The 23,018-nt window shown below is 41.3% G+C and overlaps 3 protein-coding genes across 3 annotated transcripts in view; 1 reads left to right on the plus strand and 2 right to left on the minus strand.

The window, feature by feature from the left end:
- The window catches only part of LOC129825450 (exostosin-like 3), a 59,116-nt gene extending 48,497 nt beyond the window's left edge, over positions 1-10,619 (minus strand). The window contains exon 1 of the mRNA XM_055885560.1: positions 10,408-10,619. The gene's annotated coding sequence lies outside the window, so the exon portion shown is untranslated. The remainder of the gene's footprint in view (positions 1-10,407) is intronic.
- A 1,867-nt stretch (positions 10,620-12,486) lies between these two features.
- LOC129825454 (ribosomal oxygenase 1-like) lies at positions 12,487-21,054 on the plus strand. The gene is made up of 15 exons (XM_055885565.1): positions 12,487-12,620; positions 12,885-13,022; positions 13,136-13,275; positions 13,378-13,477; positions 13,559-13,672; positions 13,955-14,061; positions 16,833-16,940; positions 17,107-17,141; positions 17,264-17,442; positions 17,660-17,764; positions 19,142-19,283; positions 20,036-20,156; positions 20,255-20,354; positions 20,457-20,543; positions 20,682-21,054. The coding sequence occupies exons 1-15, from the start codon at positions 12,534-12,536 to the stop codon at positions 20,748-20,750; spliced, it is 1,632 nt and encodes a 543-aa protein (XP_055741540.1). The 5' UTR covers positions 12,487-12,533; the 3' UTR covers positions 20,751-21,054.
- A 104-nt stretch (positions 21,055-21,158) lies between these two features.
- Positions 21,159-22,933, minus strand: LOC129825455 (NADH dehydrogenase [ubiquinone] 1 beta subcomplex subunit 1-like). Its single transcript, XM_055885566.1, has 3 exons — positions 22,838-22,933; positions 21,589-21,733; positions 21,159-21,360 (listed from the first exon to the last, which is right to left on the minus strand). Exons 2-3 carry the CDS (start codon positions 21,726-21,728, stop codon positions 21,324-21,326), a joined length of 177 nt encoding a protein of 58 aa, XP_055741541.1. The 5' UTR covers positions 21,729-21,733; positions 22,838-22,933; the 3' UTR covers positions 21,159-21,323.
- Positions 22,934-23,018: the final 85 nt, after the last annotated feature.

Genomic DNA, 23,018 nt, shown 5'->3' on the forward strand with positions numbered 1-23,018 from the left:
AGAAGAGGACTGGCCACCCCTCATAGCCTGGTTCCTCTCTAGGTTTCTTCCTAGGTTTTGGCCTTTCTAGGGAGTTTTTCCTAGCCACCGTGCTTCTACACCTGCATTCTAGCTGTTTGGGGTTTTAGGCTGGGTCTCTGTACAGCACTTCGAGATATTTGCTGATGTACGAAGGGCTATATAAAATAAACTTGATTGATTGATTCAGAGACTTGTCCTGAAGCCACTCCTGCGTTGTCTTGGCTGTGTGATTAGGGTCGTTGTCCTGTTGGAAGGTGAAACTACGCCCCATTCTGAGGTCCTGAGCGCTCTGGAGCAGGTTTTCATCAAGGATCTCTCTGTACTTTGCTCCGTTCATCTTTCCCTTGAACCTGACTAGTCCCTCTGTCCCTGCCACTGAAAAAACATCCCAAAAGCATGATGCTGCCACCACCATGCTTCACCGTAGGGATGGTATTGGCCAGGTGATGAGCTGTGCCTGGTTTCCTCCAGACGTGACACTTGACATTCAGGCCAAAGAGTTCAATCTTGGTTTCATCAGACCAGATAATCCTTTAGGTGCCTTTTGGCAAACTCCAAGTGGGCTGTCATGTGGCTTTTACTGAGGAGTGGCTTTCGTCTGGCCACTCTACCATAAAGGCCTGATAGGTGGAGTGCTGCAGAGATGGTTGTCCTTCTGGATGGTTCTCCCATTTCCACAGAGGAACACTGGAGCCATGTCAGATTGACCATCGGGTTCTTGGTCACCTCTCTGACAAAGGCCCGATTGCTTAGTTTGGCCGGGCGGCTAGGTCTAGGAAGAATCTTGGAGGTTTCAAACGTCTTCCATTTAAGATGGAGGCCACTGTGTTCCTGGTGGACCTTCAATGCTGCAGAGATAAATGTTTTGGTACCCTTCCCCAGAACTGTCTCGACACAATCATGTCTCTGAGCTCTACGGACAATTCCTTTGACCTCTTGGCTTGGTTTTTGCTCTGACATGCACTGTCAACGGTGGGACCTAATATAGACAGGTGTGTGCCTTTCCAAATAATGTCCAATCAATTGAATTTACCATGTGGACTCCAATCAAGTTGAAGAAACATCAAGAATGATCAATGGAAACAGGATGCACCTGAGCTCAATGTAGAGTCTCACAGCAAAGGGTCTGTACCTTATTTACATAAGTTTTTGTTTATTTTTTAATATATTTGCTCAAATTTATAAAAACCTATTTTCACTTTGTCATTATGGGCTAGTGTGTAGATGGACGAGGAAAAAATAAATAATCATTTTTAGAAATAGGCTGTAACGTAACAAAATGTGGAAAAAGTGAGGGGGTCCGAATACTTTCTGAAAGCACTGTACAGTGTAACACACACACACACACACACACACACACACACACACACACACACACACACACACACACACACACACACACACACCTCTCATCAGGTTTGACATCCACAAAGGTGCTCTGAATGTTAAGGCCACCACATATTAAGCCTACCTGCCAAACAATGTCAGTGTAATGACCTTGAGCTTAGTCAACAAAAATGTACAGTGGCTATCGACTCCACTCAGGTATACCTGAGCTGAATGGAGACCCACATGCCCTGTGAATCCCTGGCAAGGCTGCCCACATCGGAGCAAGGCTGGAAGCGTCCCAATGAAAAGTTATGTAAAACAGATCAGCTGAACACACACCCACACACACCACAGCCAGCCCTAACAACAAAACATTCTCCCTCTTGTTTTCTGGCCAAGTCAGCCCTGTTTCCAGGGCCTCTATATCCCACCCCAGGCTGCTAGCCCATCACAGATAGAGGCAGGTCCTGCCAACAGCTGCCTGCCCAGCCCACCCAATCCTGCAGCCACCCCATTCTCAAGACACTGATGGATTGTGGGAGAGCAGCCAGGGTGATAATGCCCTACCATGGGGGAATTACTACCTGATGGAGATGGGACACAAGTCTTAAAGGGAAAATCCACCCAAAACCACTTATTCCTTTAATTTACAGTGTTAAATAAACACACAATCTTTTTTTGTGAACACGTGTTTCATTGTGGCATTATATTAAGGTTGGTAGCAACATGAAACACAATTGTGGAAATCTGTTGCAGCTCAAGTTGACTACGAAATCCACAATGCAATGCTCTCTCTATGGGCTGGCTAGCTAGCAAACGTAGCTACACACAATAATACAGAAAACAATATCAACATGTAACGTAGCTAGTTAGCTGTAAAATCGCCTAAATAAACTGCACTCTCACCATGTTCGACCTGTAGATTGATGTGCCTCACAGAGTGGAGTATAACAATCACAATGGCAGATACACTTATGATGGGAAAAGTTGCCCATGCACGTCAATGGGCCACACGGTGCATTCTGGGCCATTCTGGGACAAGGAGTGATCGGGAGTCTATTGGACGCCAGCATTTTTTTTTTTTACAAAAAACATTTGCTTTAATTTCGTCAACAGAAAGTACATCACTACATATCTTTTCAGCGATGTGAGATGATGAACTTGCTATCTGTTGTATCGTATCGCTTTGAAATCGTGACATTACGTACCTGAGGAAAATATGCATGTTTCTCAACATATACAGCGACTTCGAGAAGGGATTGCGTGACGATTAGCTTAGCAACCGTGGGACGCAGCATGACAACGTGAACGTGATTGGTCAACAGTATGCTGTGTAGGGCGTTATACGTTCCCTAATTCATTGGATTCCCATCTCCTTTCTATAATATCTGGCAACTGCACCATGCAACGCACCCTTGACTACAGGCAGACAAATAGGAAAAATGTGTTAGACCCTCTGCTAAAATAGGGAGGAATATTGCAAAAATATAATCAATGGCTCATCCGAGAGAAGACATCCTCCCAAGTTGACATCAGCCAGTATTGAAATCTGACATGTGTGATAGATGTTTTGGCGATTTAAACGTCGTATTCCTAATAACTTCCACTGTAGCGACTTTATCACAGTGCTACGTAATACAGGATGGATTTCTGCCTGCTTGAATGCCAATTACTAACAGATACACATGAAAACAAGCAAATCACCCAGGGAATTGATAGAACATCACTCAGATGCACAAAAACAATGTAACATTCAAAATTGGTGAACCTTTCCTTTAACAGTTAAGGTAATTTCCATGTAAAAGGACCCATGAGCAACAACATGTGAAGTTCATTGGAGCATGTCAGATTGGGTGTCAAATGAAATCAAAGAGTCTATATTTGAGAAATTAAGGCATATATACATTTAACAATTTTCACAAATCCTAAAAAATGTGGAATAAGCAAATGCTTTGATTTCCGGTCAAAAAGATGGAAAATGGGTCTTAGAAGGTATTATGAAATACATCAAAATACAATAATGTTGAAGACCCTTGCCAACTAATATCAACATATATATATATGTTTTGGATACATTTTTCTGCCTTCTGTAAGTTTAACTTCTTGAGAATACAGGGGGTGCTGTTTTTGCATTAGCATAATTTCCTCTACAGATTAAACTGCCTCTTATTCAATTATTGCTTTTACTATATGCATATAACTAATACCATTGGATAGAAAACAATCTATAGTTTCTAAAACCGTTTCAATTTTGTCTCTGAGTGAAACAGAAGTCATTTGACAGCACTTTCCCTGACCAAGAAGAAGAATGCAAGATGTGTATGCTCGCTTCAACGCTCTGCCTATATATGGTCACGCCACCTATGACCCGAAACACACTTCATTCGTCTTCCTCTGGGTGTCAAGAGGACGTCAGAGGATAAATGTTTTATTTATCTTGTACTGACGTGAAATAAGACCTATTTCTTTGGCGTGACCGACAACTTCCGGTTCTCTGAATCGCGCGATTTTGAGGTGCGATTGTCTACTGTTATGCTGCCGTTACGGATGAAAACTATCTCCGTCTCGAAGTTTGTTTGATACATGTAACCATATCATCTTAATGTATGTTTTTTCAATATAGTTTAATCAGATTATTTGAATTTTTTTCGGGAGTTTTGCCGTGTTCCGTTCTGTGAGTTTTTTTACTTTGGACAGAACCGTGCCAGTCGACCAGTACCTATGCTAAATGAAGAGGGAAAGTTGCCATTATGAATGGATTGAACGACTCATCAGGACTAAGGACACCTTGATCAACATTCTGATGAAAGATCAGCAATAGTAAGACCCAATTTACGATGTTATTTCATATATCTGTCGTGCATGTGAACTGGTCGGGGGCGCCCAGCTGGTTCTGGCTGGCGTGGCTATGCTAATTTAGCGCTACATTTTGTTTTCGCTATAAAACATTTAATAAATCTGAAATATTGTTTGGATTCACCAGATGTTGGGCTTTCAATATCTGTACGCTGTGTATTTTTTCTGAAATGTTTTAAGACAAGTAATTAGTTATATGACGTTGGTCTCTGTAATTGTTCTGGCTGCGTCGGCACTATTTCAGATTGCAGCTGCAATGTAGAACTGTGATTTATACCTGAAAAATGCACATTTAAAAAAAAAAAACTATGCTATACCATAAATATGTTATCAGACTGTCATCTTATGAAGTTGTTTCTTGGTTAGTGGCTATATATATTTTTATTTAGTCGAATTAGTGATAGCTACTGACGCAGGAAAAAACTGTTGGAGTAAAAAAATTGTGTCTTTTGCTAACGTGTTTAGCTAATAGATTTACATATTGTGTCTTCCCTGTAAAACATTATAAAAATCTGAAATGGTGGCTTTATTCACAGGATCTGTATCTTTCATTAGGTGTCTTGGACTTGTGATTTAATGATATTTAGATGCTACTATTTAATTGTGACGCTATGCTAGCGATGCTAATCAGTGTGGGGGGGGGGGGTGCTCCCGGACCCGGGGTAGGTGCTCGGTAGAGGTTAAGAACCTTTGCCTTGTGAATTGAAATTCCGCTACCAAAAACCCCACATATATCCCTTAAGATATTGTCTAATTTCTCTCCCTGGTGAGGGAGGATAATGAAGGTTCACAGAAGTAACAAGGTAGACCTATCAATTACTTAGTGTTTTTAACTTATATACATTTTAAAAATGTAAATACCGTTATCAAAACAATTATGAATTTAAAAAATGTTTAGGCTGTGTAAGGGCTATTTTACCAAGAAGGGTGATTGAGTGATGCATCAGATGACCTGGCCTCCACAATACCCCGACCTCAATCAAATTGAGATGGTTTGGGATGAGTTGGACCGCAGAGTTAAGGAAAAGCAGCTAACAAGTGCTCAGCATGTGTGAACCCCTTCAAGACTGTTGGAAAAGCATTCCAGGTGACTACCTCATGAAGCTGGTTGAGAGAATACCAACAGCATGCAAAGCTGTCATCAAGGCAAAGGGTGGCTACTTTGAAGAATATCAAATATAAATATTTTGATTTGCTCAATACTTTTTTTGGTTACTACATTATTCCATATATGTTATTTCATAGTTTTGATGGCTTCACTATTATTCGACAATGTAGAAAATAGTAAAAAATAAAGAAATCCCCTGAAATGAGTAGGTGTACAAACTTGACTGGTACTGTACATTTCACTTGTACACTATTTTATAATAAGGTAGATCTATTATCGTAAGCATGCGATAGCAAAAAAAAAAAAAAAAAGCATGTTGACATGAGAAAAACTATGGTAATACTTGATCCATTCCAGTAACACGTAATCAACCTTGGTAATATTCGATGTTGTGGACATTGATCCACAAACCATTCCAGCAGCATCTATCCACCCCCCCCAAAATAATTCAGCCTACCACTGATTCCAATGGCTGTCATGTTAATTATGAGGCGAAATCCTCCCAGATCGCAGTTCCTAGGGCTTCCACTAGATGTCAACAGTCTTTAGAAAGAGTTTCAGGCTCCCATTTTGGCTGTAGTGTTTTCATGCGTGTGGATGAGAGCGTGTTCTCTGTTGTTTATCTCCGGAAAAGACAATAACGATTCTCCGTCTTAAACTGTATCGTTTATTTACGTATTAGGGTACCTTAGGTTTGATTATAAACGTTGTTTGACTTGTTTTGGATAAGTTTGTTGGTAAAGTTTGGGATTCATTTTGTAGGAGGGAAACCGGTGGATTATTGAATGAAGCGTGCCTGCTAAACTGAGTTTTTGGGGATATAAAGAAGGACATTATCGAACAAAAGGACCATTCGTTATGTAGCTGGGACTTTTTGGAGTGCCAACAGAAGATGATCTTCAAAGGTAAGGCATTTATTATATCGCTATTTCTGACTTTCATGCGCAGCTGCCTGGTTGAAATATGTTTTTCATGCTTTTGTATGCAGGGCGCTGTCCTCAGATAATCGCATGGTGTGCTTTCGCCGTAAAGCCTTTTTGAAATGTGACAAAGCGGCTGGATTAACAAGAAGTTAACCTTTATTTTGATGTATGACACTTGTATTTTCATGAATGCTAAACATTTATATTTCTGTAATTTTGAATTTCGCGCTCTGCAATTTCACCGGATGTTGTTGAGGTGGGTCGCTAGCAGAACGCCTGCGCCAGAAAGGTTAAGTGCCTTTTCACAGGATATTATGTCCTGTTGTTTTGGCACCTCACTAAGAAAAGACACTGACAGGGCTGCCATTCAAAAATGTACCCTTGGCCCATGCTAGGTTGGCTAGGTATTTATTTTGAACTGCTTTCATCTTAACACATACTGTATGTTTACCATGTGTGTGGGTAGGATTGTTATCGAGGTCCTCGGAAAAAAAAGAAGGGAAAAAAGAAAAAAAGAGGGCAGACGGGGCTCTGGGAAAATGTCGTTTGGGAGATAATGGATTAGCTAAGTAATCCCGGGAAGTGAAGCAGGCCACCATTGAACATGCATGTATCTCCACCAAGTGACACATGAATTCTGACATCTCTCTCTCATACCAACATTCTCTTACACAGTGCAATGTTTCACTCTTCAAGTTCATTTAAATCAGCCTCTGATTCATTCACGTTCTCCACCTACAGTTGACATCTGTTTATGTTCTCTGTAATGCAATAAAATGAACTGCAGAAGTGAGTGGCTTGGCCCTATATAAATACATCTTGCACTGTCAGAAAACGAGACAGCATAAAACAGATGTTGACGAGTACGGCTTTAGAGCCCGCCCGGCAACACGAACACTCAAGGCCAAACACAGCCAAACTTCTGCACACACTCCGCGTCGCCAACGAGAAGGTCGAGCAGACACTGCCATATGCAACACCTCTGGATTATTTGCTCATTTATTGTCATTAAGCTTGCTGAAGTAATTCCCCACACAATATTGCTGCATAAGGAAAGAATTAACCCTTTACACTTGTGGGAATTGGCCTATATGGATAGGGCTAAATTAAAATGTTTCTTACAGAAGAAATATGAAGCGCATATGCATAACCATGGTAGCAATTGAAAGGGAACAGTTTGGAGATCATTGAAATATTATTAGACCAAAGTTAAGGACATAACAGTTCACCTGACACGACAGAATCCAAACATTACACTGTTGATTTCATGCGCATTTTACATTTACTGTACTTTTCGCTGCATTTGTTGATAACAAAATTTGACATAAGAATATTCCTGGAAAATGTGGAGTAGGTGCAACATAGGACAACAAATTGACAAGGGTTTGAGTGAGAGGACTAACTTGTGTCTCCAAGCGGACACACACCTCTCCAGAGTGTGCACAGTTCCTAAGTCATTTCAATGCACTATTATGATTCAAAGAAGTCTTCAACTATCAGGTGATTTGTAGCTCTCATAGCTGTGCTGTTGAGGAACTAAAGCAAGCACACTTTTTGCTTCCACATTTCTGGTGTCTCAGAGCCTCAATGGGCCTCAGGTTAAGAGTGACAGACATTTGACCATTTTTTTGTTTGTTTTTCCTAATAGTTTTTTTTGTATTTTACACCCTTTTTCCCCCAAATTCGTGATATCCAATTGCGATCTTGTCTCATCGCTGCAACTCCCCAACAGGCTCGGGAGAGGTGTAGGTCTAGTCATACATCCTCTGAAACATGACCCGCCAAACCGTCCTTCTTAACACCGACCCGCTTAACCAAGAAGCAAGCCGCACCAATGTGCCGGAGGAAACACCGTTCAACTGACGACGAAGTCAGCCATGTCATTTATAACATGTTACTGTACAGCCACTGCATTCCAATATAGGACCTTATCAGTGTCCAAATCAGCCATCTTCAACCTGTGTACAAGTGTAAAGGGTTAAAATGTTTAATGAAAGGCGGTGTGAAAACAAGAGCTCATGTCACAGCACAGTAATGGAATGCTGATTGTGTCAATATCACAACTTGCAGCTAAGGTTGATTACTTGGTGACCACAAGAGAAGATCATTGGGCGACACAGCTATCAAGCACCTATGAGAGGATCAATAACCTTGTCCACTGTTAAAGGCTGTTAACCCATGTGGTACATATTGATTTATTCTCTTGCTGGGGTCCATGGGAAACAATTACATCACCGGTCTGTCACTACTGGGCAGAAGGTAGCCTAGCGGTTAGAGCGTTAGGGTCAATAACCGTATGGTCACTAGTTCGAAACTCTGAACCAATAAGATGCAAATCTGTTGATGTGCCCTTGAGCAAGGCACTTGCCCCAATTGCTCCATGGTCGCTGTTCACAATGGCAGTGTGAAAAAGGACAAATATAATCACCCACCCACGGCAAACTTCTATGAACTAAATCTGATGCTGCTGAACAGGTGGAATATTATTGAACCAATAAAACTATCTACATGCCTAAGATTGTTTTAATGTGACCATCAAGGCCCCCCCTAGACATACTGGCCTATATGGCCATCATTAGCTTATATATGCTCAGGTTGCCTTTCCCACTGAATTGCCCTCAAATCTTCTACGTGTTATATCAACTGCAACCGGGTTTCCGTTATGTGGCGCACAAAATGTGGCGCTGGACATTTGACCGGCAACATTTTAATTTACCGGACATTTGAGAAATTTACTGGACCCATATGCATTGGGTGGACGCCCCCCGATTAGGGCGTCCACCCACGATGCTCAGAATGACAGAAAACACATTTAGAATATGGTCATTCAGATATGGCTGTGTGGGAACACTAACCTTGCCTATAACCTAGGCCTGTATCAATTTAACTTTTTTTATTATGCTTCCAAAACTGTACCGCAAGAGACGCCTGTTCATTTTTTAATCTTTTAAAGTCAGTTAAGAACAAATTCCTATTTACAATGACAGCCCACTGTTCGATGGTAGGTTAACTGCCTTGTTCAGGGGCAGAACAACATATTTGTACCTTGTCAGCTCAGGGATTCGATCCAGAAACCTTTTGGTTACTGGCCCAAAGCTCTAACCACTAGGCTATCTGCCGTTAATGTTCAGATTGATCGTCGAGGGTTCTAAACAAAACTCCCCGGTATGGAAGATGCCTTCTTCCAATAACTTTAGTTTAATGAAACATAGTCATGGTCAAGGGATAACTAGGCATATTACTGTTGATAATGCGACTATGGAGGAGTGTGCATATACTAACTTGTTTTCAATAAAGTATCCATACTCCAGTCACAAGATACACTTTAAAACATCATATGAAATCATCATATGAAATCCAAATAGGCCACTAGCGGTAAGGCAACCCTGAGGTTAGTCTTAGCCGTTACCACAATTAGTAAGGGGTAGCTTCATCTGGGACCTCTACTGAAGCTTAACGTAACAGAACAGGACTGGGTTTCTCAAAAGCATCATAGTGTTACGAAGTTTTTGGGACACTCAGCCCAGAACAATATTACAAAATGGTACAAAAGCTACAATGTATTGGTTCTAAATCCTTGTTGTTGGTTTCACCCTTCATTGTACTGTACCATGATTCACCCTTCAATGGTAACATTAGCCATTTGAAAATGAGTGTATCCAGTGTGCCGGCTAGCCAACTACAATGCAGCGTGCAAATCAAATGGGGAAAAGGACACGCTACTTTTGGGTTGCATTGACTAACTAGCTAATTATTTCCGATGCTTGCTACAATAAACATACTTGTAACACAATCATCGAGTGCCGTTTTGTAATTTCAAATTGATATATTTTTTGCCATCAGATTAACGCTGACTGGATGCTCGAGTTGACGTGTGTCGGTCAGAGGGAGAGATCAACACAAACACTCTTGAGAAGGTACCAATAACGACACGACACACACACAGTGCTAACCAGCTGGCGATAAGGTTTTTTCAGTGCACAATACTCGAGGCGAAATAAGTTAATTACGGAATAGCTACAGAAAGGAATAGACGTCTCCGCATAATAATAAGACAATATAATGTGATTGAGAAAAGGGGGGGGGGGGACAATTAGCCAGCTAACGTTAGCCACAATGGGCATTTGCTTGCTAGCAGACGAACATTAGCTTAGTTAGCGTGCTACTCACCCGGTATGATGCTCCAAAATGTAAAATGTATATATGTACTTCAATCAGCTTCAAAATATATTTCGCGTTTTACAAGTTGATAACAAAATGGCATGCTCGGTGTTAAGTTGTATTATTGTAAGCATGTCTATGCCAATCGCGCGCTGTACGAGTAGCTAGATCCCCCTGTGTGCACGATCAAGGCTGCATTGAGCACTGAGGCAAACACATAACTGAAGCATTCTGGGAGTAGGAGATGCTGAACATTGGACAAACTGTAGGTGAAGTGCTACACCTGGTGGCCATAAAAGGTAGACTGTATACTGAGCAGTTGTAAAATATTTGTTTTACTTTAACTAGGCAAGGAAGTTATGAAGACATTCTTATTTACAATGTCGGCCTACACCGGCCAAACCCGGGGAAATTGTGCGCCGCTCTATGGGACTCCCAATTTACGGCCGGATTCGAACTAGGGTGTCTGTAGAGACACCTCCAGCACTGCGATGCCTTAGACCGCTGCGCCACTCGGGAGTTGTATACAGTGTCTGATACTAGTGTACGGCAAGCCAACACGATTTACTTAATGTACACGAAAAATGAAATAAACATCCATAAACAGTCGATGTCATTATTTGAACAGTTAAAGGGAGAATCTGCAGTTCAAACAATAACAAAGCAGAATATCTCGCCACTGATTTGGGGATGAGGTGGAGAAATGTAACAACTCTCCGAGTCATAGACAGAGAGATATGGATGCAAGGACTGATCATCCGTCAACATTACAGTTTTAACCATGTTTTGACGCTATACAGTGTTTGTTTACAATTACATTATTTATCAAAAAAGGAGTAAAACACGCTTAGGCCTATATTTTGGAGCCTGATGGGGTATGACAGTTGAACTAAGCTCAAGTTTAGTCTAAATTGTATTCTTCAAGAATCAATGGGTATACATCATGAATTTAAAAGTACAAAAATGGGGTTGAGGTCAGGTGATTGTTGAAGCCAGGTCATCTGATGCAGCACTCCATCACTCTCCTTATTGGTCAAATAGCCCTTACACAGCCTGGAGGTGTGTTCGGTCTTTTTTTTGTTGCTGTCACATGCTCACGGTAATAGATCTGCCTTATTATAAAATATTGTACGAGTGAAATGTACAGTACCAGTCAAGGTTGGACACACCTACTCATTCCAGGGTTTTTCTTTATTTTTACTATTTTATACATTGTAGAAAAGTAGTGAAGACATCAACACTATGAAATAACACATATGGAATCATGTAGTAACCAAATAAGTGTTAAACAAATCAAAATATATTTATATTTGAGATTCTTCAAAGTAGACACCCTTTGCCTTGATGACAGCATTGCACGCTCTTGGCATTCTCTCAACTGGCTTCATGAGGTAGTCACCTGGAATGCATTTCCAACAGCAGAGGTAACTCTGGGTCTTCTTTTCCTTTGGCGGTTCTCATAAGAGCTAGTTTTAAGCAAGGAGGTGAGCAGTGAGATCCTATTGACGGGTTTATTTTTGCATGTTTCCATTTGGGAACGCCTGCTCTGTGAAGTGCGGGTGTGTAGTAACTCAATCCGCCCTTGCACTCGTTCTAAAAAAATTTTTTATCAAACTTTGACAAAGGATAAAGTCTACAAAACAGATAACTTCATTCGGATCAAATGTTTCATCAATGAGAAAATTTGCAGAATGTCAGCCAAAACCCATCTAGCTCAATCTTCTCCCACTGCTTGCCACTGGGCTTACTCTCATCACCATATTTGGTAGTGAGTGGAAACGCTAAACCGAATGCTTCACATTTATACATCCGGTTAAATATCGGGTTCATTGTTTTATGTGTCAACGTCTTGACAAATGGATCTGCTCGAACCGCACAATAGCAGATGTGCATACTCATGGTCTAACGTTTGCCTGGAGGTGAGCACATTCTTACATCAAGTTAAATTTTTATAAATTCCAACTTTTGCGTGAGGCCCCAGTATCTTTGGCAGAGATATGCTGCATCTCACTGCCTGCACAGTAGAGGGCGATAAAGTGTTTTATTACGCTGGAGTTTTCTAATTTACATACAGTACAAAAGGATTCCCCTTTGTCGCGTGCTGATGACGTCAGGAATGACAAATATTCGACAACATGGAGAAGAAACATGTGTCAGCTTTTGAATTGTACCAACATGCGCTATTAGAATCGACTCCTGAAGTTAAAACATCATCTGTGCAGGTACTTGTGGTTATGTTATTACTGGTGTTTGCCCCCCTGCAATTTCAGATAGTTTTGGTAAAAGTGACTTTACATTGTCTTGTGTTAGGCAGGCACGCAAATCAACTGGGTTGACAAATCTACGGAAGAAAGCTAGCTAACTGATGCAATGTGAAGTGGGCTTGTTGAATAATGTCCATCTGTTGAATATACTTTTGCAATGTGCATATGATTACCTGAAACCATTTCAAACTGATTGCCTCTGCCTACTGGATGATTTTCTAGGTTATACCAAAGAAGAAGAAGCGAAAGGAAAATGGCATCCAGACCCCTAAATCCATCAAAAAGGCCAAAATGAAACCAATGGTCAAGCAGGTCATCAAATCGTCTCAGAGAGAGGAGAGGTTGGAGAGACTTGAAGAAGTTAGTTTGTACAATCAAACTCACTCCCTCTATATTGAAGCCACTTGTTCACGTGCTGTAACTGTTTGACTGTGGTTCTCTAGCCATACCTGTCATTGTCTTGCTGTATGCAGGAAAATGTGTGTGGAGAGAAAAGCGGAGAAACACTAGAGGATCTGCTGAGTGACCTGGCTGAAGTTAGCAACAGCCGGGAGAGGGCCAGCAAACTGTTCCAGTGGCTTATCCAACCCATTCCTTCCAAGAGCTTCTTCAGGTACTGATGCCTGTGTAGCTTTTGGTTTTCTCAGTACAATCATGGACTAGATTGCACAGGGAGATATACTTTTTTTAACTTTATTGACTTCCTTCATCGCAGGGATACATGGGAAAAGAAGCCCGTTTTGATCAAACGTCAGAATCCAGACTACTACAAGGGACTGTTCTCCACAACAGAGTTTGATTGCATTTTAAGACAGGTAAGGTGTCATGACTAGCTAGACATCTTCAGTCATTTTTGTTTGATCAGATCAGGTTAATGTTGCTGTTGACATTTCCAGGATGATGTTCAGTATGGAGTGAACCTGGATGTCACCAGCTACACAAATGGCAAAAGAGAGACACACAATCCTGCAGGGAGGGCTCTTCCTTTCACTGTATGGGAGTTCTATGAGGTAAAAAACAAATTAAAGTCTCCTGATTGCCAATTTGTATTTACTTAGTGTAAGCAAGTGTTGGTTAGAATTTAGATCGTACCAATATCTGTGTAACATGTTGTAAGTTCTTTGTACCTCATAATATGGAAACCCAACCATGTGTCCTCTAGCTCAGTTGGTTGAACATGACGCCAGTAGTGGGTTGGATTCCCGGGACTAAAATGTGTGCATGCATGACTAAGTCGCTTTGGTAAAAGCATGTGCTAAATGGCTTATTATTATTATTATTATTATCCACAGAGTGGTTGCTCCCTCCGTATGCTGAACCCCCAGGCCTTCTCCTCCACTGTGTGGAGTGTGCTGTCCATCCTCCAGGAGCAGTTTGGCAGCATGGCAGGAGCTAACATGTGAGTGACCCTGTCTGACAACCTCTGACTAGTGCGATGCTCTCACACAACATTGAGGGCTCTACTTCCGGGTTGCGTTAAGCCAGTACAATTGTCAAATGCATACTCGTTTGACATTTGTAAACCTAACGCCAGGATTGGTGATTTACCTGTCTTATATGAGCTTGCTAGTTGGAGGGGTGGCAATATCTGAGCTGTGTCCTTAAAAACGTGTGCCATTTTCAGGCAGTGCTGGTGGGGCTATTTAAGACCAACCAGAAGCTGGTCTTAGCGGTAACCCGGTTGACAGCGGAAGCGCAGCCTATCCAGCCGTGACGCACAGTGTCCATATGCACATGGAACGAGAGCAATGTTCAATTTGTGCTGTAACCTCGTATTTAAAAACATAACCAAGCATAGTCTCCTCTCTCAATGAAGGCTGTTTTGTTTGGTAATGCATTCGCCAAGTTGTCAAGACTATCATAAAGGGCTTGGCTTGTGAGAACGCTTTGAAATAAATCTTACTCACCAAAGCTTTATTAAAAGATCAGATTTGGGAGCAGCCACTTTTTATTTATGTAGGCTATAGTACATTGTTTTAGCCAGCTCCTGTTATCTATGTAGGCTTTAGTACATTGTTTTAGCCAGCTCCTGTTATCTATGTAGGCTATAGTACATTGTTTTAGCCAGCTCCTGTTATCTATGTAGGCTATAGTACATTGTTTTAGCCAGCTCCTGTTATCTATGTAGGCTATAGTACATTGTTTTAGCCAGCTCCTGTTATCTATGTAGGCTATAATACATTGTTTTAGCCAGCTCCTGTTATCTATGTAGGCTATAGTACATTGTTTTAGCCAGCTCCTGATATCTATGTAGGCTTTAGTACATGAATTTAGCCAGCTCCTGTTATCTATGTAGGCTATAGTACATGAATTTAGCCAGCTCCTGTTATCTATGTAGGGTATAGTACATTGTTTTAGCCAGCTCCTGTTATCTATGTAGGCTATAGTACATTGTTTTAGCCAGCTCCTGTTATCTATGTAGGCTTTAGTACATTGTTGTAGCCAGCTCCTGTTATCTATGTAGGCTTTAGTACATGAATTTAGCCAGCTCCTGTTATCTATGTAGGCTATAGTACATTGTTTTAGCCAGCTCCTGTTATCTATGTAGGCTTTAGTACATTGTTTCAGCCAGCTCCTGTTATCTATGTAGGCTATAGTACATTGTTTTAGCCAGCTCCTGTTATCTATGTAGGCTATAGTACATTGTTTTAGCCAGCTCCTGTTATCTATGTAGGCTATAATACATTGTTTTAGCCAGCTCCTGTTATCTATGTAGGCTATAGTACATTGTTTTAGCCAGCTCCTGTTATCTATGTAGGCTATAGTACATTGTTTTAGCCAGCTCCTGTTATCTATGTAGGCTATAGTACATTGTTTTAGCCAGCTCCTGTTATCTATGTAGGCTATAGTACATTGTTTTAGCCAGCTCCTGTTATCTATGTAGGCTATAGTACATTGTTTTAGCCAGCTCCTGTTATCTATGTAGGCTATAGTACATTGTTTTAGTCAGCTCCTGTTATCTATGTAGGCTATAGTACATTGTTTTAGCCAGCTCCTGTTATCTATGTAGGCTATAGTACATTGTTTTAGCCAGCTCCTGTTATCTATGTAGGCTATAGTACATTGTTTTAGCCAGCTCCTGTTATCTATGTAGGCTATAGTACATTGTTTTAGCCAGCTCCTGTTATCTATGTAGGCTATAGTACATTGTTTTAGCCAGCTCCTGTTTTGGAATAAGAGATGAGATGATCCAGTGACCTTCGTTTTTAGAAAATGTCAGTTATTTTCCTGTTTTCGTTTATTTATTTAGTTAGTTAAACAATCCCTTATAGGCTACCCTTACCCTACTATAACAGCAATGTGTCTGCTGTCTTTCTTGTCATGGCCATGCATTTGCCAAATAGCCTATCCATAAAACGTTTCTAAATGGTTTACTCATGAGGCTTTTTCCGTCAAGCTTTTGCATTATTCACATAGGCCTACCTGCAGTGGATAGGCTACTCCATTAGGTTTGTATCCATCCCCATTTCCACAGAGCGCCTCTTGTCCGCTTACCAAAGATGCGCTCCTCTAAAAGTATTCACATTTTCCAGCCATATAACTCCATGTCAACGGTAGGCCTAGGCCATATCTTGCTTATTGAGAACGTGCCTCTAACATAAAATACAATTTAGGAGAGCCTAGTGAAGTCCTATACTCGTTGAAGCCTATTACAACAATGTTGATTGTCAAGACTCAACATACTGAGCAAACACTGGATGTTTTTACTGTTGCTAGAACTCGTTACTGTAGCCTGTGCTATTTAATAAACTGTATCAATCCACCAGGATGACAATGCAGACTGTCAATAACAACCAGAACTTAAGACAACAGCATACAGTATTAAGCGTTGACATGCATTGATTGGCCAGTGAGTAGCCAAGCCCTCTCCACACTTATAATTTTATTTATTCGTCAAAACCCAGCTCTTTCGCCCCAGCTATTGCGCTCACAATTACTCCAGTGAAAATATAAATAATATTTCTGACACATCCCTGGTCCTAAACCCCTTTCACCAGCGCTAAGATTTACCATTGTGTTAGGTTTGTTTAAAAAAGAGCCCTGAAAGTCATTGAACATGTATGTATGAAAATGTCCTCCTTGAGGACAAACTATTATGTTGTATCCTTACCTCATGCTGAATACTGATTCACCTCATGTGACATTAGTGACGTCGTTTTGTGTCCCCAGGTATCTGACACCTCCAGGAACACAAGGCTTTGCTCCACATTATGACGACATCGAGGCCTTTGTGGTTCAGCTGGAAGGGAAGAAGCACTGGAGAGTTTACAACCCCAGGTGACTGAGTTATGAACAGTCTATATCCAGTTTATAAAATTCCCAAAACGGTGATCAGCACCTAGACCATGCATCAACCCATTTTGAACACGATTCATATCATTAAACTCTGTTGAGAAACTAATTCTGTATATTTTGTGGGATGTTTGATTGCTACACTTTTTAGGTCAGAAGATGAGGTTTTGCCTGTCGTTTCCAGTCGTAAGTTTTTCTTTGTCCACCCTTTTACCTATAAATAGACTATAAGCACGACAGATCACTTCCCAGTCCCCTCTGCCTCAGCCTCATTCCTTACAGATGGTTTGGTATTCCTCCTCCTCCAGCTAACTTCAGCCAGTCGGAGATCGGGAAGCCCATCCTGGATGTGGTTCTGGAGGCTGGGGATCTCCTCTACTTCCCCCGAGGGTTTATCCACCAGGGGGACTGCCTGCCGGATGCTCACTCCCTCCACATCACTGTCTCATCTTACCAGAGGAACAGCTGGGGAAACCTACTGGCAAAGGTGTGTTATCAATCCTCTGCTTTCCTTGTATGTGACACTATCCAGTTCTGTCTCATTTTGTATCAACATTGATGTAGATTGGGCATGGATCAATTTACACTGAGTAAAAAAAAAAATTGAAATATTGAATGATATACAATGTCATGTCTATACAACATGGATGTACTTGGAAGTATAGGCTTGTGTTGTGGTTGATGCAGAACATGATCTTTGACAGGTGGTCCCAGCAGCCCTAGAGATGGCCATGGAGGAGGACGTGGACTTCAGACAAGGCCTGCCTGTGGATTACCTGACCTACATGGGGGTGCAGAACTCAGACAAGGTACTTCAGACAATGTTGTTTAATTGTCTCTGGAGTCCAATTGACCTCTGAGCACCTACTCTCAACGGGAGTGTGTTCAGAAGGGTGAACAATTCAGAATGTTGAATGAATAGAGCTGACATCATTGCCTATGCCCCATGACAAGTAAGAATGTCTGTTCTACAGAATATATACTCTACCGTTCAAAGGTTTGGGGTCACTTAGAATGTCCTTGTTTTTGAAAGAAAAGCACACAAAAAAGTCATTAAAATATCAAATTGATCAGAAATACAGTCTAGACATTGTTAATGTTGTAAATTGACTATTGTAGCGGGAAATGGCTGAATTAAAAAATATATATTAAAAAAAACACATTTTTATGGAATATCTACATAGGCGTACAGAGGCCCATTATCAGCAACCATCACTCCTGTGTTCCAATGGCACGGTATGTTAGCTAATCCAAGTTCATTTTAAAAAGGCTAATTGATCATTAGAAAACCCTTTTGCAATTATGTTAGCACAGCTGAAAACTGTTCTGGTTAAAGAAGCAATAAAACTGGCTTTATTTAGACTAGTTGAGTATCTGGAGCATCAGCATTTGTGGGTTTGATTACAGGCTCAAAATGGACAGAAACAAATAACTTTTCTTCTGAAACTCGTCAGTCTATTCTTGTTCTGAGAAAATAAGGCTATTCCATGTGAGAAATTGCCAAGAAACTGAAGATCTCGTACAACTCTGTGTATTACTCCCTTCACAGAACAGTGCAAACTGGCACTAACCAGAATAGAAAGAGGAGTGGGAGGCCCCGGTGCAAAACTGAGCAAGAGGACAAGTACATTATCTAGTTTGAGAAACAGACGCCTCACAAGTCCTCAACTGGCAGCTTCATTAAATAGTACCCGCAAAACACCAGTCTCGAAGTCAACGGTGAATAGGTGACTCCGGAATGCTGGCCTTCTAGGCAGAGTGCCTCTGTCCAGTGTCTGTTCTTTTGCCCATCTTAATCTTTTCTTTTTATTGGCCAGTATGAGATGTGGCTTTTTCTTTGCAACTCTGCCTAGAAGGCCATCATCCCTGAGTTGCCTCTTCACTGTTGACGTTGAGACTGGTGTTGGAACACAGGAGTGATGGTTGCTGATAATGGGCATCTGTACGCTTATGTAGATATTCCATTAAAAATCAACTGTTTCCAACTACAATAGTAATTTACAACATTAACAATGTATACACTATTTCTGATCTATTTGATATTTTAATGGACAAAAAAAATTGCTTTTCTTTCAAAAACAAGGACATTTCTAAGTGACCCCAAACTTTTGAAAGGTAGTGTGTATCTGAACATTCTCTGTAATGTTGCACCCTCTTGAAAGCCCTGTGTGTGTGTGTGTGTGTAGGAGGATCCACGCAGGGCCCAGTTCCTATCCAGAATAGAAGGGCTGATGAAGAAGCTATCAACCTTTGCCCCTGTGGATGCTGCTGTGGATCAGAAAGCTAGGGACTATCTCCATGACTGTCTCCCCCCGATGCTCACCGCAGGTACCACATATCTACTGCTGAAATTCTAACGTTGACTTTTGTGACTCCTCTAGGCCAGTAGTTCCCAAACTGTGCCCCCCCCCAAAAAATAAAGGAACTCCATCCGGTTTAAGTTACTCTTGAAAGTTGTAATAGTAGAATGTACATGGTGCAATTTCTAAATTGGGTAGTGCATCATCAGTTCCTCTTGTCATTGCAAACCTATTTATTAAGCTATTTGTAACTTGTCAGAAATGCCAGATCAAATAGCCCATTTCAGCAGTTAATTTTTTTTGGCCCATAGATTTTGTTGACATGTGACTCATTTAATATCACATTAGACATGCAAAATGTATAGAATTGCACAAAAATGTGCTTTAAAATGGCAACATTTTCTATGCACCCCATGACAAAATGTGGATAATTGTAGGAAGTAAGCTTTAAACCTGCTAAATATTCTCTCCACCAACTAGAGGGGTGTGAACAGTGCTAGTGCTCATAGAAACGGATGAGGTGCGGGATGTTCCCTGATGCTGGAAGGGGGGCCTGAGTGAAAAGTCTGGAGCCTCTGCTCTAGGGCTTCCCAAACTCAGTCCTGCTGGTTTTTGCCCTAGCATTACACATCTGATTCAAATAACCATCTCATCAAGCTTTGATTATTTCAATCAGCTATGTAGTGCTGGGGCAAAAACCAAAATGTTCACCGGGGGGGGGGGGATCCTGGTCTAGACTGCCACGTGGCCAGTGTTACTGATTCTAGTGATAATCCACAGAGGAGCGGGCCAGCAGTGTCCAGGGAGCTCCTTCCAGGTGGGAGGATGGAGAGGCTGTGGACGTGGGTGTGACCATCAGGGGCCAGACCAGAGTCAGACTCATCCGTTCTGGAATCGCCAGGTAGATCTCGGACATGTAATATCCTATGACTTACAAAAGCAGAGCTCTTACAAAAATGTTCCCAGAAATGACCTTGACTTTTCTTTGTGCTGCTGCAGGTTATGCAGTGATGGAGAAGCAGTTTGGCTTTACTACACTGCAGACAACTCCAGAGTCTACCACAAAGAGGAGCCCAAGAGCATTGAAATAAGAGCAGAGGTATGAATGAATTGCCTTGCTACTATAGCAGTGACGTGTGCCTGCCTGAGATGCTGCACTGCAGTGATGGCCTTTGTGTTCAACATGATGCAACTCTTTCAGCAAACAGACGGCATGGAGTTTCTGATCCATGCGTATCCAAAGTTTGTGACAGTGGGCAGCTTACCATGCGAGTCGGCTGAGGACAAGGTATGTTTATCAACATGTACGCAGTTTTCTGCATGTCAGTAGTGTAGATATTTGGATGGTTGTGTTATGCTAATCAGTGCTTGGGTCAGACTCTGCACTGCAGTTTTCTTACAGATGTAATTCTGTGCTCTCTTCCAGGTGTCCTTGGCTGAGCTGCTGTTTGAGAAAGGGCTTATTCACACTGCAGAACCTCTGCAGCGATCCTGAATCATGGAGGGACTCCAATACAAGTTTCACAAGAAATATATGCTGCACCAGCATCATTCACCTCTCACTATGTGTAGGAAGAATTTCTGGTTTTAGGACAGTGGTTGAATAAACTCTGAGCAGTGCATCAGCATTGCCCTCTACAACTAACTCCTCTAGACTATTCCAAAAACTATGGTGCAATGCTGGAACACAATGATCAATCCAAAGTAATAGGTCTGTAATAGCCCATTTACAATATTAACCTTTACTTGTTCAGTAAGTATTGCATTAAAATCGTCTTGCATATTGGTGTGTAAATCAATCCTAGTTTCTGTGTGTTGCTAATGGAAGTACATTGTTATGGAAATGTCCAACTTTGCATTATCGCTACGATTGCGTATACTTTATCACACATGATTCACTAGCTGACAAAGGGACATGTTTATTAGTCAATACAACCCACAAAGATACAGTTACGGAAACTTCTTAATGGCATACTTGGTTTGAAAACCATCCAGACAACAGGAGATGTGACCTGGGGCACAAATATTCCAGGTGACGGGTGGGTCTACTTCCAGGTGACGGGTGCGTCTACTTCCAGGTGACTTCCTCACCTGGCTTCAGCTCCCTATACATAAGGGAGAATATTCAGAGGACCATTAGTACACACTTGGACTATTGCTAAGAATGTATCATTTCATATGAAGGCTAGATACTGATGCCTGATTCAAACCACAAGACCAAGATGTACTGGCCTGGTCTTGAATCTGCCATAGTTTGTGAAAAGAGAATATCTGTGCCAGCACAGTACGGTTTGCTTCTATATTGTGCATCAGTGGGTGCAGATTTAACTCACCTGCTGTACAATGCACTTTTGTTCCTGAAAGCAGTCAGCTTCTGGTCCTGTGCTCTGTCCATGTAGATCCCAATCACAAAGCCAAGGGGGACAAATATGTTCACCCAATGGTCACGCATCAGGGCAGCAAAGTTCACCATGTTTCCTGGTTGGTGCAAAACACATATGCATTTACAGTATACTGTATGCAGCCACATTGTATAAAAATAAATATTTTATGCAGCTATAGCTGTGTGACAGCATAATACACCAGCATGTATGCAAGTCTGTTTCTGCTGTCAAGTTCTAAGGAGTTGTCAAGAATGCATAAAGAGACTGGAACCCGGGGGAATAATAGCAAGCTAACTGTTAGTGGGCCACAACCAGTTGGCTAAGTTAGATGAACATTAGTTGTTAGCGAACTGTTTATCCTAGTGTCCACACAACTGTTATCAGCAAATACACGTTCATTTTTGTTGTTGTTGAGCTACCTAGCTATCGTTGATGTTACTATCACACCAAGCTAACTTTAGCCCAATATTGGACTAAAGGGGCCTAACTTCACTCTTTAGTCCAAGGTGGACCATACATGTGTTTAAATGGTGAATTGGCTCTTACAGCCAAATACTCCATCTAAATGTGAATCGATTCTCAATTACGGTACGGTTATAGAAACATAAAATCACTCGTTTAATATCACAAAATAATTTCACAAATGCAAAAGGCACACTGTTCCTGTACACTGTTTTAAACGGGTTTTACACAGTTGCAGTTGGCAGTATTTGTCAGTGACATACTGAGTTTACACACAGGTGTTCGGAGAGACAGATAGTTAATTGGCACAGGTAGTCCACTGTGTCTTCCTCTGTTTTCCGTAAACAAGCACTGTAACATGGAACTATGTCCATGTGGGAACCCAGACCATAAAAAATGTGTGTCAATGCAACCTTTTGTTTGTGGGACATTATTTATCATTATGAAAGAGAAGGTCCTTATGCTTCTAAAACCGTACCGCAAGCGATGCGTGTTCATTGTTCAAAACGAACATCGCGTCTCTTGAATCTTGTGTTATGGAACTGGGAGTCACGATCATGGGCTAGTTCATCATGGACTCCAGCTGGTTAACTAGCAAGCAATAAGCCACTGTTCTTCCCACAATAATTATTGCGATTGCAAGATATACGTTGAAGTATTGCACGCACGGCTATAGAAATACATATAGCAAACTAAGAATTAACATATAGTAAAATATACAAAAGTGACATTTTACCTAGCCTTCAGCTTCTCTCGCTCATTGGGCTTCAGAGGACATTGGAACCTACCAAGTGCTCTAAAATTGTGGTGTTAACTTGTTAACTTGTATGTAATGAAAAATGCTTTTAAATTGAATATGTCTTGAACTTCAGAATATGAGCTAATTAGTCTGGAGGATCATTTTCATTTGAATAGTA

The sequence above is a fragment of the Salvelinus fontinalis genome, chromosome 27 (assembly GCF_029448725.1).
Source record: "Salvelinus fontinalis isolate EN_2023a chromosome 27, ASM2944872v1, whole genome shotgun sequence".
Classification (NCBI taxonomy): Eukaryota; Metazoa; Chordata; class Actinopteri; order Salmoniformes; family Salmonidae; genus Salvelinus; species Salvelinus fontinalis.

What these genes read in the sequence shown, in the direction of transcription:
- LOC129825454 (XM_055885565.1), top strand. Translation starts at nt 12,534, where the DNA reads ATGGAGAAGAAACATGTGTCAGCTTTTGAATTGTACCAACATGCGCTA. An exon ending in CCTTCCAAGAGCTTCTTCAG is followed by an intron (nt 13,276 to 13,377) that starts GTACTGATGCCT and finishes CCTTCATCGCAG; the next exon opens with GGATACATGGGAAAAGAAGC. An exon ending in GGGTGCAGAACTCAGACAAG is followed by an intron (nt 17,765 to 19,141) that starts GTACTTCAGACA and finishes GTGTGTGTGTAG; the next exon opens with GAGGATCCACGCAGGGCCCA.
- LOC129825455 (XM_055885566.1), bottom strand. Translation starts at nt 21,728, where the DNA reads ATGGTGAACTTTGCTGCCCTGATGCGTGACCATTGGGTGAACATATTT. An exon ending in AAAAGTGCATTGTACAGCAG is followed by an intron (nt 21,361 to 21,588) that starts GTGAGTTAAATC and finishes CCTTATGTATAG; the next exon opens with GGAGCTGAAGCCAGGTGAGG.